Raw genomic sequence first — 19,850 nt, 5'->3', positions numbered from 1 at the left:
GAAATGCTTGTAAGGTTCAGGTCCCCTTCTATTTTATAAACAGAGGTGTGTACATTTTATGGTGCTCACCTTTAATCCAGCACTCAGGAGGCAGAGGCAGAAGGATCTCCATGAGATTGAGGCCATTATGGTCTTCATAGCAAGCTCCAGGCTAGCCAGGGCTACTTAGTCTCTGTCTCAAAAACAGACAAAGCCAAACAAAAACAGAGGGTGAAGCACACAGATCCATGCTCAAGTCCAACCAACTTTAAAAGCCACACGGTTGAAGCATACATACATACCGACCCCAGATTTGATAATTTTTTCAGTCAGTAATTTAAATGGTAAGATTGAGAATTTATGCAGAAAGCAAAGAATGCACTTTCTTAGAGAAGACCTCTCGGAATGCGGAATGCAGTCTGAAATGCAGGATGCAGCAGTCCGGTTTAGGGGTGGTCAAAGCTGTGCTGCTTAGCCCCTCCCCACAAAACATCACCCACTCCACATTCTTAAACTTCTGTTTTCTTTTTCCTTTCTTTTTTTTTTTAAAGATTTATTTATTTATTATATAAGTACACTGTAGCTGTCTTCAGATACACCAGAAGAGGGCATCGGATCTCTTTACAGATGGTTGTGAGCCACCATGTGGTTGCTGGGAATTGAACTCATGACCTCTGGAAGAGCAGTCGGGTGCTCTTAACCACTGAGCCATCTCTCCAGCCCAAACTTCTGTTTTCTTATCTTCAAAAACCAAGAGTGAATCTACTTCATGAGTAATGACACAACTAGACGAGAGAATACCTGGAAAGACAATGTGCAAAATCTCAACGCCTATTGATTTCTAAGGCTGAACAGAGAACAACACTAAGGGGTTTGAGGGAAAGAAAAGTCAAAAAGTCAGTAATCGATTATTAATTAAATAAAATTACAGGCAAATTTAAAAAGTAGAAAGAAAACTATTTTGGCAGAATTGTTATACACTGTATATCTCTGGTTCCTGTTCACTAAGTGCAGAGGGCAGCAGAACAGACTGAAAGGTCAGAAGGGCCCTGTAAATGAAATGATATAATAGCAGTTCTTGCAATTAGTTCAGAAATGAGAATGAATATGCTGAAAGATTCCTTAAGCAGAAAGAAAAAAGTTAGGAGAGATGCCTAGGAGCAGTTGGTTTGCAGCACCCACACAACTGTCACTCTAGCTCGGCCTCGTCGGACCCTGCATACATGTAGATTAGCCATTTAGAGGTGTAGGCTCCTTAGTCAAGGAAGCTGTTGGAGATTGGCTTCCCCAGTGTATTGTTTATATGATGTTTGTATGGCATGCTTAAGCATCTCAACATAGTTTAATATTTTCCTCTTGTATAAAGATGACAGAACAAGACACCAAATACTTAGAAGATCTGCAAGATGAGTTTGACTACAGGTATAAAACAATTCAGACAATGGGTAAGTCATTGCTTTGTCTGTAACTCTCAATAGACATAAAAACAGTGTTAATTATTAGGGTTCTTCACTGGTAAGAGTCAAATGGCGAGCAAATTTGACCCTCTTGCATATGTGAGTCCCCCACCGACATGCTTCTGCGGAATATTGGCAAATAATATTTCCAGTTTCGCATTTTCCATTTCTCCATGTAAAGTTTAAACACATATATTTACCAACCAATTCAAAGAACGTTACAAGTTACATAAGAAACAATGCCCACTGCAACACGCAACCCGCCCCCCCAAACACCACCAGTAAGAGAATCTAAGAGCTAAGAGCTCAGTGTTGGGTGTGGAGGCAATGCGTGTAATTGTAACACTTTAAGATCTCAGGGCTGGGCATGCTGGCACATGCGTGCAACACTTGTGACGTGGAGAGACATAGCAAGAAGCTTCCTCAAAAGAAAAACCAAACACAACTAATGAGAATAAAAATAATCACTTAATGCAGTCAGGAAGTCTGATATAAGGTCTTAAAATTTTCAAAAAATAATAAAGTAGAAATAAGCTTCATAGAAGAGAATTTGGAAAACAGGCAAAAACATTAAAAATAAAAATCACATGATATCTCATGATAAGCCTGATTAAAATTTCTTGTATTTTCTCTACCTTGTCATAAGCATATGTATCTATAAATTTATCTTCCAAAGAATTAGACATTTTGTGTATGTTCTTGTGTATAGAATTTTATATTAAATTTTTATTTGTAAATATTCTAAAACTTAAATTAAATAATTGAATAAATGTCTAAATAAAAAGATTCTGAATTAGTTTGACTCTGTGTACTTAAACACTGTTTATAGTTAGATGATTTTTAATAAATGGATGGAGAAAATGAGAATGTTTATAAGATCCTAGATGTATAAGCAATAGTGAATTGGTAGTCTAACTTTACTTCAATTACTGGGATAATCATTAAGACTCTAATTAGTCCTATTTATATTGTTGACGGAACGGTGCCAGTACAGACTTATTAGTTTAGATCATGGCACTCCTCTTGTATTAGATAATAGAAAACATTAGATAGGTGCCTTACTTACTTTTCCACTGTTGGAAAGACAACTATTAGAAGAAAGCATATAATTGGTGGTTTGATTATAGTTTCAGAGGTTCAGTGCACTATCATCATGGTGGGGAGGATGGTGGAATGCAGGCAGGCGCTGGACCAGTAGTTGAAAGCTACATCCTGATTTTTAGGCAGAGAAAAAGACACTGGGGATGGCATAGACTTTTGAAACTTCAAAGCCCCCGCCAGTGACACGCCTTCTTTTAACAAGGTCTCACCTGCTCTAATCCTTTCCAAACAGTTCCACTGAGGATCAGGCATTGAAACATACGAGCCTGTGGGGCCATTCCTATTCAAATCTTCACAACAGGGAAAGATGGGAACACTGAAATATTTTCACAATTTTACTTACTTCAAATTTTCATTTCGAAATATGTTTTTAAGAACAAGGCAAATATAAACATCTTTTACAGAACTTCTTATAGTAAAATGTTAGCACATGCCTTGAAGACAGTATGGGTGATTGTTATAGAATGTTTAAATGTTTAATTTTTCCAAAGAAGGTGTCTTTCAGTCTCCTGTTGTATTCAGGGTGTCATAACCGCCATGGAATATTCAAAATGCTCATGATTATTAAATGTACAATTTTCTCTTTAGAAGAAATAACACAACTTGGGTTTAATCCCTTATCAAAGGAAGCAGGGTCCTAGGGAAAAAAACACTATTTCATCAAGCATCTTTGAAAACAGATTTATTCCAATTTCCATGTAAACCATGAAGTTTAAAGATAACAATATAACAAGCTATAGTAAACAATAAAACTATTTTGAATATAGCATTTTATTATCTAAGTTTTCTCAGTACTTTTAGCTTTTATATGCATTATAAAGAGTTGAAAACCAGTTGTGGTGGCTTACACCTGTACACCTGTACACTTCAGAGGCGGAGGCAGGGAGAAGACCTGGGGTTCAAGAGCATCGGCAGCTATGCAGCCAGTATGAAGTCAGTCCGGTTGTGTGCCTAGCACACACAGACAGACACGAGAATGAGTCAAACAATTTAATCTTGAGCACAAAGAAGTCCCCCATTCCTTATATCAAACAAAGTTATCCTTGGTGCAGGCTGGACCAGTAAAATAAATCCATTACAAAAGCTTCCTTTATCCACAGCCCCCTCCCAGAGTTAAGCAGGTAGAGCATAAAACTACACATGACATTGCTCTCGCATCTACCTGTAGATAGATAAAAGGTCTCTTGTGCATGCCTGTCTGGACCTCTTTCTGGCAGAATAAAAACATTCTTGGATTGGGCTACCATCCTCAACACAAGACATCTTTTTGTCTCTTACAACCTAAGCCCCTGGTTCTGTCCAGGGCTGGTCTGGAGATGGATTGAGTGGACTTGCCTTTCAGGAATTAAAAAGCTCTGCCCCAAAGATAATTCTAAATTGCATTTCCTTTGCTTTGCAGATCAGGGTGACAAGAACAGTATCCTGGTGAACCAGGAAGTTTTGACATTGCAAGAAATGCTTAATAACCTGGACTTTAAAAGAAAGGTTGGTGAAGAATTTTACTTTGCCATTTGTCTGAGTTTCTTTTCCTAAACCTCATCCTACATAACCAAGGCCTCAGATTTTATCAGTTCATTTACACTGAATGGAAAACGGCAGAATGTCCCATACTTGTATGGCCACCTCAGCCTCGTGCCCTCCCAATCTTACTTGTGTGATTCAATGGCTGCAGGGATTAACTCACTGGAAGCTGCACCCAGGCTTCTCGGCTCACTGTTTCAGACATAGGTTGTTTTTTTTTTTGTTTTTTTTGTTTGTTTGTTTTGTTTTTTTGGAGCTGGGGACCGAACCCAGGACCTTGCGCATGCTAGGCAAGCGCTCTACCACTGAACTAAATCCCCAACCCAAGACATAGGTTGTTAAGACTCTGAAGTGGGTTATACTTGAAGTTAGTTAAAAATTACCAGATGACGTAAAACTCCACTGGGAAAATTGGTGTTCTATATTCCATTCTGAGAATGGCCTTGTTAAACAGTGTCCTATTTGTGAAATCTCTCAAGACTTAAGAATGGCTTGTGAGCAACAAACTTTTCTTGGCTCGGTGAAATATTTTCAAGACAGTAAATATTTCTGTTTCAATTTTCTCCCTGTCTGTAAAAGTAAATGCAATTGGTGTTTAACCAATGACTGTTAAATCAGTAGTTCATTTCTAAAAGATCATTTTTAGTGAATAAACTTATATGCATCCATTCAGTTTATTTTCACTTTATATTGATTATAAATATAATCAGACATACGTAAGACTGCAAGCACCCCAGCAGTGTGCCCGAGCAGACAGTCCAGGCTAACACATAGCCTTTCAGGATGATCCATTCCCGCTTCATATGCACCTCTCATTTTGCTTGCGAAACAAAATTAGAGAGAAGGAACTCTGAAAATAATGTAGTCCATTCTCTCTCTCTCTCTCTCTCTCTCTCTCTCTCTCTCTCTCTCTCACACACACACACACACACACACACACACACACATACACACACACACACACACACACACATATATATGAGAGAACTAAATTATAACAAGGTTAAATGTTTTCTCCAAACTCACAAAGTCTGAAGAGAAACTCCCATCTCCTACTTTCTATGCTTCATATTTTACTATGCCTCCCTAAGCACAGATAAAGTCTGAAGAAAAGACTCAAGACCCAAGTTTTAATTAGTATTTTTGCAAATAGATGGATAACCACATGCGTTTAAAAAAAATAGAAGCAGACACTGGAGCAATGGCTTAGGGGTTAAGAGCAACAAAGGCTGATCTTCCAGAGGACCCAGGTTCCATTCCCAGGACCCACATGGTGGCTCCCAAGCAACTGAAACTCTGCTCCTAGGGGATCCAACACCTCTTCTGCCTTCGGGAGGCACTGCACACACACACATCAGCTAGACAAACATGCAGGCACAGCACCAGTACACATGCAAATAAACAAACAACAAACAACTGTTTGTTTTAACTGGCCTTCAAATGCAGGTTTAGGACAGCATTATTCCATATTGACACAGAAGTTCCCATCAGACACTTGAGACTGATGCATGAAAACGACAACCTGTGGCCACGGTTCTTGTGATACTGTTGTAATGACTTTCTTGTTCGAGAAGGCACTATCAAATATTTGGTTCATTTTACTCCACTTTTTTTTTTCCGGAGCTGGGGACAGAACCCAGGGCCTTGCGCTTCGTAGGCAAGCGCTCTACCACTGAGCCAAATCCCCAACCCCATTTTACTCGACTCTTTGTCTCTCGGACCAGTGTGTTTTGTAAGCAGAGCTGTAACCTGGTGTTTTGTGGACCTCTTTGCATGCTGTCCGTTTCTAGGAAGCACTCAGTAAGATGACACAGATAGTGAATGAGACAGACCTGCTCATGAACAGCATGCTGCTAGAAGAGCTGCAGGACTGGAAGAAGCGGCAACAGATCGCCTGCATTGGTGGCCCGCTCCACAACGGGTTGGACCAGCTTCAGAACTGGTAAAGCGACTGACTTTAGTTTCTAGTGAAAACCACAGGAAGCACACAGGCTGCACTTGCTCAGTGAGAATCCGTTCTATACCACAGCTGGGAACTACGGAGCAGGAAGGAGCCACTGCTCCGTGTTCTTAGCTTGCCTCCTTTGGGAAGAAAACAGAAGCGTTTTTTTCATACATAAGAAGCGCTCAATGGGGGTTGGGGATTTAGCTCAGTGGTAGAGCGCTTGCCTAGCAAGTGCAAAGCCCTGGGTTCGGTCACCAGCTCGGGGGGGGGGGGGGGGGGGTGGCGCTCAATAAGCAAACATGGTATCTTAAAAGACTCAAATGACTTTGTTTTGAAGCACGTCTTTAAGGGTGGAACAAACATTAGCTTCAGAAATCTGAAAAACATCTTAAAGCGTGAGCCTCAAGCTCAACCTTTAGTTTCATATTTTCAAATGCATTTACTTTGTGAAAGGTGTTGGTCGAAAATTCAAAATTTCAGTAGGAAAGAAGAATAAGCTTAGGGAATCTATCATACACCATGATGACTGTGGTTACCAATATGTTATGTACTTGAAAATTACCCCATAGAGTTTCTGTTCTTACAAGAAGAAGGTCGCGGGACACAGTACATATCTTTTTAGTTTAGATTTGTCCACGCTTCAGTATATAAATGTATCAAAACATCATGTATAAAACTACAAATACACACAATGTTTATTGACCAGTTGAAAAATAAATCAAGCCAGGTATGGTAACACACACCCGCCATCTCAGGGGAGTCGTGCAAGTTCCAAGCCACCTTGGTCTACAGAGCAAGACCCTATACAAAACTATTGACACAATAACAAGAGACATAAAATTTTCCAAGAGTTAGTACAACAAGGCATTGCTACCAAACATGCAGATAGGCTGTTAAATGTAGATACTATCTTTTTACATTAAAGGATAAAAATGTTGATAAGGTTTTCTGACTCATAGCTGCAAAATAAAATCATTGAAAAACATAAGGAGAAACAAAAATCATTCAGTTACCATTTCCAAAGTTGCTTTTTAAGAGATAATTCAAGAAAATGGAAATTTGCTGTTCCTCCGGGGCTTCCTTCTCAGAAATAAAGGTGTGGGCTTGCTTTCAAACACACCGGATTTTCCTCAATTCTCTAAACCCAGAGTACTCTACTATGAAATCGAGATAACACAGGGGGTAATGAGAACCACAAATTAATGGGACCTACAGTGAAAGCTGCCCGGGGCAGGGGGACGGGGGCGGGGAATAGGGGCGGGCGGCGGGGGGCGGGGCACGGCTCCCTCCCTGGTCCTTTGTGTACTTGACAGAAGAGTACCTGGGGAGATTGCTGAGAGGTGATCTGCCATAGAAGCCCTCCTCTTCCCCCTTTTTCTTCCTCTCTTTCAGTCTTTCTAATCCTTCTCTGTTCTGACCTAATCCACACCTCCATTTCTAAGCCAAGATCAGCACATAATGACCAGAGTTGCATTTGAGTATCAAAGCAAGGCTTCCCAAACACTAACTTGTGCAAAAAGGACTGAGTCATCATTTTCTACTAACACTCAGGAGTTGCAAATGTATATAGAGGGGAGGGAGATGAGTTTTACACATTAACATTCTTCATGTTCTGTACTCTGTATTTTAAATTGGTCTGTCTCTGACTTTCTAGTGGGAGTCATATTCTTAATATGCATACTTAACAGGATCTAAAGGCCAATTAAAAGGGATTTGGTTCCAGATGTTGACAGTATTTCATAAAGGATGCCTGTAAATTGAAAGCACAAATTAGAAAATGTTGAACATAATTCATAAAGGAATTTTCATTCAGGAAGAAAAGGGTTGGGAAAAAATGAAGAATTGTCAGTAATCATAATTTTAATTAATGTAACAATCACTTAATCATTTATTATTTATGAAATATGATCACTAAGTGGGGAAGGAAAAATCCTCTCATTTGCTGTTCAATAGCTTTACCCTACTGGCAGAGAGTCTTTTCCAACTTAGACAGCAACTGGAGAAATTACAGGAGCAATCTACCAAAATGACGTACGAAGGGGATCCCATCCCTGCTCAAAGAGTTCACCTGCTGGAGAGAGCGACCTTCCTCATCTACAACCTTTTTAAGAAGTAAGTGAGTCACTAGTATTGTAGACCTCCCTCTACAGCATGGAGCTGTATGGATGCCCTGAAGCGGAGGGACAGTGGAGAGTACTGCCCCCAGGAAGCCATGCTAGCACCCCAGAGAGTTCCAGATCCACATTTCCACTCTTAATCACCACCTCTTCCCCCAGCAGCTGACTCAGTTCTCCATAAGGTAATAAGCCATATTATCCACCTCCCATGCACTTTTCTCATTTTAAAGAAGACTTCTTTCTTCTTGAGTGTGTATCCAAAAAATGAGGGTGGGAAGCTCTTTGTGTGAGTGCACTGAAGAAAAAATTCTAATACAAACCAGGAGTCCCAGTGTTCAGTCCAAAGTGACATAAATTAAACCTCTCTTTTGTTGTATAGGATGAACATGAGCCTGTATTGAGTCCATTAGAGCAATTAAGAATTACTATTGTTAGCTGTGCGGTGGTGGTGCTCGCCTTTAATCCTGAAACTTGAGGCAGAGGCAGGGGCGGGGCGGGGTGGGGCGGGGGGCGGGGACTGGGCGGGGAAAGGGGCGGGGAGAAGGTCAGGGAGATGGGCAGAGATGGGCAGAGAGGCTGAGGAGGAGACAGCGGGGGTAACACACACACACACACACACACTCACACACAGAAGGAAGGAAGAAAGGAAAGAAGGAAGGAAGGAAAGAGAAAAAGAAAAAATTATTAATTAGGGATGATCTTTGAGCATTTTTTATATATTATACTGAGAAGTTGCTGGGAAGATTGGAGTGGAATGGGGATTTCAGCATCTCCTAGGTGTAAAATGTTTGGACTCTAAGGGAAAATAGTATGTTATTTCTCTGTCAATATTTTTTAATGTTTTAATATTTCCTTTTTATCTAGTTCATTTGTGGTCGAGCGACAGCCATGCATGCCAACACACCCTCAGAGGCCGATGGTACTTAAAACCCTCATTCAGTTCACTGTAAAATTGAGGTAGGCAAACCACACTCTGTCGTTTTGCATAGCCGCCGCTAATTAAGGCGCCTTACGTGCAGCTGTTCCTCATAGAGCCCCTGCTGGGAGCCCAGTGCTGAACTTTGGCAAATCCCTGCAGAAATGGTATGATGTGAACTTGCTTGTCAAGAGCATGACAACGTGGGAAATTAATGAAGACGTGAGGGACATTAGCATGAAAGCATTCGATCATAATACCAGGCACTCTGGGATTAATTGCTGAAAAGGTTAGTGTGAAGAGAGACTGGAAAGACAGAAGGGAGAGAGGATTGCAGGAGAGAAATAATGGCTCCCAGTCTGTTTTCAACAGAGTGGAGCAGGGAGAGATAGAATCAAAAAGTTAGACGGGGGCAGGCTGTGAAAGGCTTTGAATATACAGACAATGCAGTAGCGCTTTCTTTCCCTGGGAGTACCTGGTAAAGGGCTTATTGGGGTTCCCACAAAGATTCCGATCACCACGGCTTTCAGCATATCCTTGCAGAAAACCTTATTTAGAGACAAGTGGAGTCTGTAGAATTTTCAGTGGTTTCTTGTCTGTTTGGTACTCTTGGATCATGATGAGCCACCAAAACTCGGGTTTTCTCTAGTAAACTTAAGACGTCAGTCTTACTTCTGAAGATTTTTCCTTTTTCTTTCTTTTTTTTCTTTTTTTTTTCTTTTTTTTTTTTTTTTCGGAACTGGGGACCGAACCCAGGGTCTTGCACTTGCTAGGCAAGCGCTCTACACTTCCGAAGATTTTTAGTGTGTCTTAAAATCCATCCCGAAGCTGAACATTCCTAACCACTAGGTCACCTCTGGAAGTGCGAGCAAATTCAAATCTTTATTGATTGCATGGGAGAGAGCAGCCAAAGGTTCTCTCCGCAGGATTCTCCATCTCATAGCAGCATTGGAACCCAGTGGTTAAAGGGGTGGCGCTTTTCAATTTGCATTTCAAAACCCGAATTAAACCTCTCAGTCAATTTCTTTATGTGAATTTTGCACCAAGATACAAGGACAGAAGCAGAGGGCTTAGCTAGGTTCCTTTTAAAAATTTCATTCTCAAAACTTGTTCATTCCCCACCTCAGTGCCTCTGTAGAACCCAGGAGACAGTACACAGAAAGTAGGGTGAGGGGTAATGGGTGTCCATCCATGTAGATGAGAGGATGTTGAAAATACTTTATGAGAAAAAGGGGAGGTGATAAGGATTGCCTAGCAAAACGTTCTGAGCAGAAGAGGCGCCAGAGCTGGGTGTACTTTGCACTTGCTGGAAATGATGCCAGAAGACAGATCCCTATCCTGGCCTGGGCATCCTGTCTTCCTCTTCAACTTGACTGTGGGGTCCTCATCTTTCTTTCCTGAACTTTGGACCCACTTTTTTGCTAGATCGTGCAAGGTTTTCCCCCTGAAGCTTCTGTCTGCCACAGTACTGTGCTCTCCCGTTTCACAGGGAAGGTGATACAAAGGTCCTAGGTTCTCAGCCTTCCTCGTGGTGATCCTTTGATACAGCTCCTTATGCTGCGATGAGCCCAAACCATAAAATTATTTTGTTGCTACCATAACCATAACTTTGCTACTGTTATAAATTATAATGTAAATATCTGATAAGCCACCCCCCAAAGGGATCTCAAGCTCCTGGCTCTAGGCTGAGTGCCTTATAATAGATCAAATCCTTTCTGGAGCTGAATTAGGAGGAAGATGAGAAAAAGAGTCTGTCCATATTCTGAGACCACCTTCTTCAGCATCTTCTACGACCAATCTTACACCTAACACACACTGCTCTGGAGCCAACTCTGTGTTGCATGCAAGACATTTAAGGACCCTTGGCTTCACTGCATGCACAGCTTTGCCTGGGCCGTTGATGATCTGTGGTTTCCTCCACACTACATACATCTCATCTGCTGGGCTGGATTCTTTCCGTTTACACATAGCCGTGCCCCGCTTTCTTCCTTTCCCAATCTTTGCGACATGAATTTTCAGATATCTGAGTTTATATGCAATGTACACGAGGAGGTCATTATGTATTGAATGAGTGTAGAAGGCTTGGGATGGACGAATAGGTAAGTGAATGTCAGCAGCTGCAGGGAACCTACAGACATAAGCACATTGTGGGTTACCTTGGGGATTGGGAAGGCGAAAGGCCAAAATATATAAAGGCTGATATCAAAAGGAGGAGTTTGAGGAATTCTTAACTGTACTTGAATTGTTCCTTTCAAGTTAGGCCTTTTTCTTTTTCTTTTTTTTTTATTTATGAGCATATTTACTCCTATGAAAATATATTACTATGCTTGAAGCTACAAATATAATAAAATTGGAATTTTCTATATTCGTTTTAGAAGTTTGGCCTCTCTCAACATTTTCACTATAAGAATTCTCAAAATACTTATTTTGCTGTGTTTACACAGTATTTGTGTCTACGGAATGAGAAGCTGGAGCCAGGCTAATAGACTTGTAAGGAAACTCTTTTACACATACGCCATCCAGATCTCAACCCAAACGGCTGTTTTTCAGAGTGGGCCAATGTACTGTCTAGTACCTATTAACTGAGACAATGTGCACACAGCAAGTGTGTTTGTTAATACACACATGGAGACTGGAACCTCTAAAGTCACAGTGCAAACTAGAGAGGTCTTCTTCACATTTTAAAGCACATTGACATGTAGTGGAGATAATGTGGTTTTATTTATAGGTATTATGCTAGAAATATATTTTAATTCTTTAAATGTAGAAAAGACTTTTAAAACTTCCAATATTTTATCTTTGATTCTGTCTTTTCATTCCTGTTTCTTTCCAGATTACTAATAAAATTGCCAGAACTGAACTATCAGGTGAAAGTGAAGGCATCCATTGACAAGTAAGCTTCCTAATTTAATTTCAAACATGGCAAGGAAAGATTTTTTAAAAATTCTTACTCAATAATTTTGTATTTTATTTCTTTTACTTTATATATATATTACTCTACTTTAAATATTTGACTTCAAGTTCAAAGATTTAACTGAACTCTTCCAGACTCTTTTTTTTTTTTTTTTCGGAGCTGGGGACTGAACCCAGGGCCTTGCGCTCGCTAGGCAAGCACTCTACCACTGAGCTAAATCCTCAACCCCTTAACTGAACTCTTAAAGATTTCATTTTTAAGCTTTTACTATGAAGTTTGGATGGTGCTCCAATGGGTACAATTTGAAGTGGTCTAACAATGGCTCCCTCGATCTAGTATCTCATTTTAATGTCTCTCCTTGGTTTTACAGGAATGTCTCAACTCTAAGGTAAAATATTTACTTTGCGGTTTTATTTTGTTTTTTGTTTTTGCTGTTATCTTAAGTATATATTGACCCAAAACCATTTTAAAAGCAAAGATTTTTCTCCCTAGCAATAGAAGATTTGTGCTCTGTGGAACTCACATCAAAGCTATGTCCAGTGAGGAATCTTCCAATGGGAGCCTCTCAGTGGAGTTTAGACATTTGGTAAGAAGCGAATGAGACCACGCTGCCGATGCTCCTCCCCCAGTTAACCGGCTGTAAAATTCAGAGTATTGTGTTGTTTCCTTCATGAGATCAAGTACCAAAGTGAGAAACAAATCATGCCCCCATCAGAAAATTAACACAGTAGAAAGGACATGGAGCAAGAACTCAGTGAGTTCTTTTTTTTTTTTTTTTTTTTTTTTTGGTTCTTTTTTTTTTTCTGGAGCTGGGGACCGAACCCAGGGCCTTGCACTTCCTAGGTAAGCGCTCTACCACTGAGCTAAATCCCCAGCCCACTCAGTGAGTTCTTAAGGGTAGCACCGGTAACACCGCAGAGCTGCATGGTTCATGGTGACTGGCCAGTGTTCATCAGAAAAGCGTCCGAAATCTGTGTTAAAATGCAGAGCCGTTCTGGTTTCATTTTTAAAGTCCCCCAGGAAGTGACGCCCAAGAACGAGGAGCAGAAAGCACTTTCAATTCATAACAACTTGGGCTGTTCTTGGGATGTCCCAACACAGCATTGTATGTTGTACAGTCTACCTTGGAGTTGACTAGAAAGCTCTGGTCCCTGCTTCATCCTGGGCTTCTCCTGTTTACCACTTCCTCTTGAACTAGAGCTCTCTTTCTGTGCACCCGCCTCCCCCCAGAGAGAGAGAGAGAGAGAGAGAGAGAGAGAGAGAGAGATATCTTAGATTTCCAAAGGCCCTATTGCTATTCTTGCCAGAAACATGCTATTTCTCTGGTTTATTAATTAACGCTTACCCAGTGCCTACCTGGGTGTTTGACACCACTGAATCAGCCTTAAGGGTTCACTTTCTGAAACATCAAGCTGGTTAGCACAAAGACTTATACCTGTAATATATATAATCATTTGGGGTTTAGTTTGGTTTTCAGTAGTAACTTGTGTTGGATCTCAGCAGGTAAGCGAAGTTTCAGTGACTGGGACAACAGGAGTTGTTAAAGAAGTCACTTTCCACCTTCGACTGTGAAAGTGAATGGGTTACTGATAATAACCTTCCGTCTAAACACTATTATTTTCTTTCTCAAAGCAACCGAAGGAGATGAAGTGCAGCACTGGGAGTAAAGGAAACGAGGTAGGAAACGCTGACTCTGGGGTTATCCTAGGAAACAGTCCTTAACATTGAAGTTTCTCTTAAATCGCTTAATTGTACATAAAATCAAATCTACATTTCCCTGATTATAAGCCTAAAGCTTGCTCGTTGCAGATAGTATGGAAATGTTTAAAGAGGAAAAGGAAAATAATACACCATATTACCCTGAAGAGAAAACATTGACCTTCTGGTTTATCATCCGAATCTTCTGTTTATAGATCTAAGCCTTAAACATATGCCACATGCTCTGTTTCCTAACTTTTGGTGGACATAACTGCACATGGCTAACAGCTGTCCATCTCGTCCAGTGCCATTGGAGAATGTGATTCAAACTGTTTCATTAAAGCCAGGCAGTGGTGGTCCAGGCCTTTATCACAGCAGTAGGGAGGCAGAGGCAGGTGGATCTTTGTGCGTTCAAGGCCAGCCTGGTTTACAAAGCAAGTTCCAGCACAGTTGGGGCTATACAGAGAAAGCTTGTCTTTAAAGCCCCCCAAAAGTTTAATTATATTATATTTCATAGAGATGCTATGTTTCTTTAATTAGCTCTCCTTTATTGCAAACTATCTTAAAACCACCCCCTTTCCCACACATGGGAAGTAAGTTTACAGAATTATGGCATATTACAGAAAATTCATACTGAGAAAATGATTATTTGATTGTGTGGCATCAGTTACTTTGATCTCTAAGGTTGGTAGTTCACCAAGTGAACTGGACAAACGGAAGCTTCCTGAGCAATCACATCCCAGTCAGTAGCCTGGTGGAATCCTGGGCTAGACATGACCATGAAAGCCATCTTTCTGAGTTAGCCTAGAAAATTAGTCATTATAGTTTTGTCCTTCAAGTTTGAATATAGGAAGTCTAAATTCCCAACAGTGACTGAAAATGTTACCTTTGGAAAATCACATGATAAAAAGATGTTGTACTTTTTATGTCCTAAGTGATGAGAGGTAACACCATGCATGCCTTGCTCGAAGCCTGCTGAGGTGACCCTGAGTACTCAAGGCAGTTGCCAGCAGTAAAGGCGTGTTACAATCCAGTCTCTACAGAGCCAGTCCCCTGACTTTATCATCACAGCTCTTAAGACAAAGATCTAAGATGGTTAGATCATGTGGAAGAACTTTGTAAACCCAGCTTCTAATGTCAGTGGTCGCTCTGTCTCTCTGTCTCTGTCTCTCTGTCCCTGTCTCTCTGTCTTTGTCTCTCTGTCTCTGTGTCTCTCTGTCTCTATCTCACTGTTTCTGTCTCTCTGTCTCTGTCTCTCTTTCTGTCCCTGTCTCTCTGTCTCTGTCTCTTTCTCTCTGTCTCGCCCCTCTCCCTTGCACAGACCACATGACTCACCACAAAGGTTTCAAGTCCTGTTCCCTTCTGTGAACTCCTCATTGTCTCAGTTGCACCTCCCATCTATGGAAGTTGAGCTGTGGTTCTTCCTGACTGGAGTTGCTGCTGAAGGCAGAGGCCTCGAGAGAGTCTTTCCTCCCAACCACTGCGCACAGAGTGGAGCTTTTGAGCTTGAGGGTTCTAGCAAAATAAATAAGAGGAATTCTTTCCTGTGAAGGTTTCTCTAAGTTTCCTGAACCATTCTTATAAAAAAAAGTCATAAACAAAAGCCCATTACACACATCTCGGCGGAATTTTGAACACAGTTGTAATATTTCATTCAGCTTGACATCCCTGAATGTTGTTATTTACAAGTCTGAACAAAAACAGGCACAATAATCCTGAACTTTTCTTAAGCAAAGCATATCCAATGGGAATACATCCAAATAGCTCAACTCTTGCAGAACATTGTCATCTTTACCAACATGAAATAAAAATCTGTCCCGGGATTTCCTTAGAGACGGAGCTCTAAGTAAATCATCCTCCTTATAGAAAACTCAAGCACTGTCTTATTAGTAATGTCTACTTATATTGCTTTGAATTTATGTCCTCTTATTTTCCAGTTGATAACAAAATCATACAGCATACAATGACTTTGTTTATTTTTTTATTTTTTCAAGTTTGTTAAAGCAAGGGCTATTGTGTTTAAGACATTCTTTGAGCTCCCCCTATTGATAGAATCTTAGTATGGTGTCAAGGTACATTTAGAACAAGCCACAGGCTCAAACACTGTTTTGTGTGCTTAAGACACGGTTGACTGGTATGAAACATGTGGAGGAAGATGATCCAGTCATCAGGGGTTTGGGCAGTAGAAGTGACCAAAGGAAAGAGAGGAAAAGAATATTGGTAAATAAGGTGGTGGTGTTCATAAACCCACAGGGCCAATGATGGTGGTAACACAGTTTAAGAAGGTAGGAAACAAGGATACCACGACCTTATTTCCAAGCTTCAAAGGCTGCTATTGCTTTCTAGGAGCACCTGCAGCAAGTGGGTCTACCCTGCTGAGAATTCATTTAACAGTTGCTCCTGGTAGATAATTCTGGTGAGAACACCGCTAAGTGGGTAGCATATTCAAATTGGGGGAGCTGACCTCACTCAAGCTTGCACCAGGCAGTGAATGAACCTTGACTGCCTGTACTGCTCATCCTTCTGGGACACACCCTTTATGATTTTACAATCTCTGGGAGGGTGGAGCAACTCACCTCACACCAGGCCTGCTATACCAGCTCAGAAGTGGGAGCTATTTCACCATAGACTCCTTGCCAAGCCTAGAAGGAAATTAACATAACGTTTCTTTAGGAAACATGAATGCCTTTTCTCTCCTGGGCTCTACCCTCTCCCCCTTTGCTTCCCTGCTATGCCTCTGGGGGAATAGGAAAACAGCATGTGATTGAACTCTGCTTTTCAAGCCACTGTCCTCCTCTCAGTATTCCTATCTATAGAACATGGTTAATGTTAGCCCTACATTTCCAGGGTTGTTGACAGAACCAAAGAAGAATGATGTGTGAATTATTGGTGGTGTGTGAGCATAGGTTGGCTGTGGTTCTTACAGATCAGGAATTTGTGCTGCCTGCTTGATGGAGGCCAGGTATTACATTAATGGAAGCTCACATTCAGTGACTGGAAACACTATCCTCCTAGTTCTCTGTTTATATGTGCCATACACATGCTTGGCTGGAGAGATGGCCTCTTTCACGGGACTCAGGCCACAACCCCAATCTGCATGCAACCTGACTCTGAAACCTCAGACTACATTTCTAAACACCCCCTTTGGGAAACGTCTTGCTTTGAGTTTGTTAATTTTCACCCTAAAGTTCCCTACACTGACTCTGCTACACACACACACACACACACACACACACACACACACCCTTGGGTTTTTAAGTTGTGCTTTTGTGATTGTGAGACTCACATTGGATGACTGTTAGCTGACAAAGTGATGGGGATGTCTCCATTCTCCCCTAGATTTAAAGCACTTGTAACTAGCTTTAAGCTTAGGCAAAGGGAGGAAGTTGCCTGACACTTATTCTTTTCTCAAAGGTCCAGGGAACCAAACAGGAGCTTCAGGAATTCCCTCCTGTAGTTAAAGCTATCTCTAACTTTGGACCTTTCCACCCACAGGCAGGTTAACAAAATTATGACTCTAAGACTTCCTCTATATGAATAAATACCTAGGCCAACAGATTTGCTTGTTCCCTGACTACTTCATAACTCAATTAACTGATTATTCTAAGTCATGCCATGTGGCTGGTTACCTGACCCTCAGTTTCATGGGACTGTCTTCTGTGTCTGGGACGAATCACTCATGCCTGATTATCTTCCAAAATCCACCCCCCCATCTCTCTCTGTGTCTCTCTGTGTCTCTCTGTCTCTTTCTCTGTGTCTCTCTGTCTCTATCCATCAATCTATCTATCTATCTATCTATCTATCTATCTATCTATCTATCTATCTATCTATCTCTGCTGGATGGCCCACCTTCTAATTCTGCCCCTGGTCATTGGCCATAGACTTTTTTATTGATAGGTGAAACTGCCTCACATTGCACAAATAATTCCCTCTACAACTCCTCCCCCCAACCCCCACCCCCAAGTCCCCCAGTCTCCCCACCCCTGCCTTGGACTGGAGATTAAACCGTGTCACTTTGGGTCACCATTGCTTAATCTTTTATACAGTTGAGAGCATGGATAGGAAAATTTAAAAATATGCTTTGATGTTTAACAAAACAAGGAAGCTCCAGTCAGTGAGAGGGCTCCATGGGTAAAGAAGCTTGCCATCAGCCATGAGGAGACCCACGTTCAATTCCTGTAAGCCGTGTGGTGAGAGAAGAGACGCAACTCCCACAAGTTTTTCTCTGACTTCCCTACTCGAGTTGGCACACACCCCAAATTCCATTCTCTGCACATGTTTCTGATGCTTCTCTGTCTGAAATTTTACAATTTTTCCTCAGAAGTAGGAAAGGAGCTTTAGATTGTTTTAAATGAATTTTAAATTTTTGTTTTGGAATACTTCAGCATACCTTAAGGATAGTAACTGCCTTCTTGTCCCGTCTTTGTCCCTTCCCAGGGAGAGTCACAATAAAAATAAAAAAATAAATAAGTAAATGAAGTTATTCTGTCATTTCTCAAGTGACAAGAATTTGAAGCTAGCAGTCTCTAGTGTAAAACAAGCATCCCCAGGCCCTTTCAGGATTGCTGGCACTGTGTCTCTCCAGATCACTCTGTGTCAGCAGGCTTGACTGATTAGTGACTTTAGCCACAGACTCAAGTGTTGGTTATTCTAGGTAGCGGAAAGGTGTGAAGTACAAAGAAGCTATCAGTGAAGCCTGAGTGACAAGTTTCCCTTCACTAAACAGCCAAACCAATGTTCTTTCACGGTTCAGTCTTCTCAAACACAGACACACTGCTCATGACCCAACCAGCCCCAACAGGTCACAGCAAGCTGATTTTCTTTGATCTGAATGGAGTTGTTGTAAGTTTTCTTTAGGAGAGAAAATGGCATACGTCTCTTCCTATAAACCCAGCCTTCTGAGAGTGGAGCATCCATCCAGAATCCCTGTTGTACATGCTAAGAATACTTGTCATTTCCATGAATTTCTTATGAGTCTGTGACTATGGGCTCTGGTACAATTGTACCACTAGCCTCTCTTCTTGGTATTTCCCAGTACCCAAGCTAGTTCTTTGCTTTGTTTTTGTTGTTTTTAACATGCTAGATAAATATTTGCTGAAAGAATTGGTTCCTAAGTGCTGCAGTTTTCCCTGTATTACGTAGGTTATGGATTGATAACAAGCAGAGGGCTGGCACTGTGGTGCATTACCTGTGACCTCTGTACAGGGGGAAGGAGGAGGGAAAGCAGGAGAGTTCAAGGTATTCTTTAGCTCACAGCAAGTTTGAAGCCAGCCTTGGCTACAGCACACTGATCTTAAGCAATCAAGCAAACATGAAGGAACAGACAAGAATTTTTTCTTACTGAAGGAATTAATTATTGACTCATACATTGTCTAGGATTCCAAGATATGCTACTAGTCAGGAGAAAAACTAATACAGGAGCATCTAGACATGCCTCTCGTTAGTTTGTATACTTTTTTGCTATACGGAGCCTTAGTCATGTTGTTTAGCCAATTGCCAAATTTCTTATTATTAAATACCTTTATTTTAAATCTGTAATCATCTTGGGTGGTATCTTAGTCAGGACTGTGAAATTGAATGGCATCTGGCTTGGATTGCACTGGCAAAATAATGGAGTCTTTGAATAATGGCCATGGACGCGTTGGGAATTAATGACGTATCCTCTGCCAGACTTTTAGTCAGTCATATGTATTGGACATTGGCCACCCTGCCATGTTTTGTTGTAAATGTCCATCATAAAGGATCGGGCAATTTTATGTAAACAACAGAAACTGGCTAGAATCACCCAGAAGACTTCTTGTTATCCAGATTAAAACAAAACAAAACTCTAATGTCTGAAATTTTCCTCAGGGTTAATGGATAATCCTGACTGTAATAATTGCTCTGGAGAAGCTTCATTTTTCATACTCTTTTAAGTTAAAATACAAGAACATAAGTTCCCCTCTCCCTCCTACCCTTCATGTCCCTAACCTTGCTCCTTCCCAAACGTATGTGTTCCAAGACCCTACATTTGGATGGTAAACAGATGTACCACAACTTTTAAAAAATCTGAGAAAGACATCTTTAATGAAGTCTTGTATGCATACTTGATCATGTAATTTAAGCTACAGACTAGAATGGTGGAGATGGCACTTGAAACTGGGCTTTTCCACTCCATCAAATACAAATCACATCTGTGGTCTGTGCTCCTGACCACAGTACA

General features: G+C 41.0%; 1 protein-coding gene across 1 annotated transcript in view; it reads left to right on the top strand.

Moving 5' to 3' along the window:
• The window catches only part of Stat4 (signal transducer and activator of transcription 4), a 115,907-nt gene that overhangs the window by 81,088 nt on the left and 14,969 nt on the right, over window positions 1-19,850 (top strand). Inside the window, exons 6-14 of the mRNA NM_001012226.1 lie at window positions 1,346-1,424; window positions 3,937-4,022; window positions 5,849-6,000; window positions 7,957-8,115; window positions 8,985-9,077; window positions 11,870-11,929; window positions 12,321-12,338; window positions 12,443-12,536; window positions 13,583-13,627. Coding sequence (NP_001012226.1) covers window positions 1,346-1,424; window positions 3,937-4,022; window positions 5,849-6,000; window positions 7,957-8,115; window positions 8,985-9,077; window positions 11,870-11,929; window positions 12,321-12,338; window positions 12,443-12,536; window positions 13,583-13,627 — 786 coding nt within the window. The remainder of the gene's footprint in view (window positions 1-1,345; window positions 1,425-3,936; window positions 4,023-5,848; window positions 6,001-7,956; window positions 8,116-8,984; window positions 9,078-11,869; window positions 11,930-12,320; window positions 12,339-12,442; window positions 12,537-13,582; window positions 13,628-19,850) is intronic.

Source organism: Rattus norvegicus, chromosome 9, assembly GCF_036323735.1.
Source record: "Rattus norvegicus strain BN/NHsdMcwi chromosome 9, GRCr8, whole genome shotgun sequence".
NCBI lineage: Eukaryota > Metazoa > Chordata > Mammalia > Rodentia > Muridae > Rattus > Rattus norvegicus.
The sequence above is the reverse complement of the archived record's forward strand: the minus strand, read 5'-3'. Positions and strand labels throughout refer to the sequence as shown.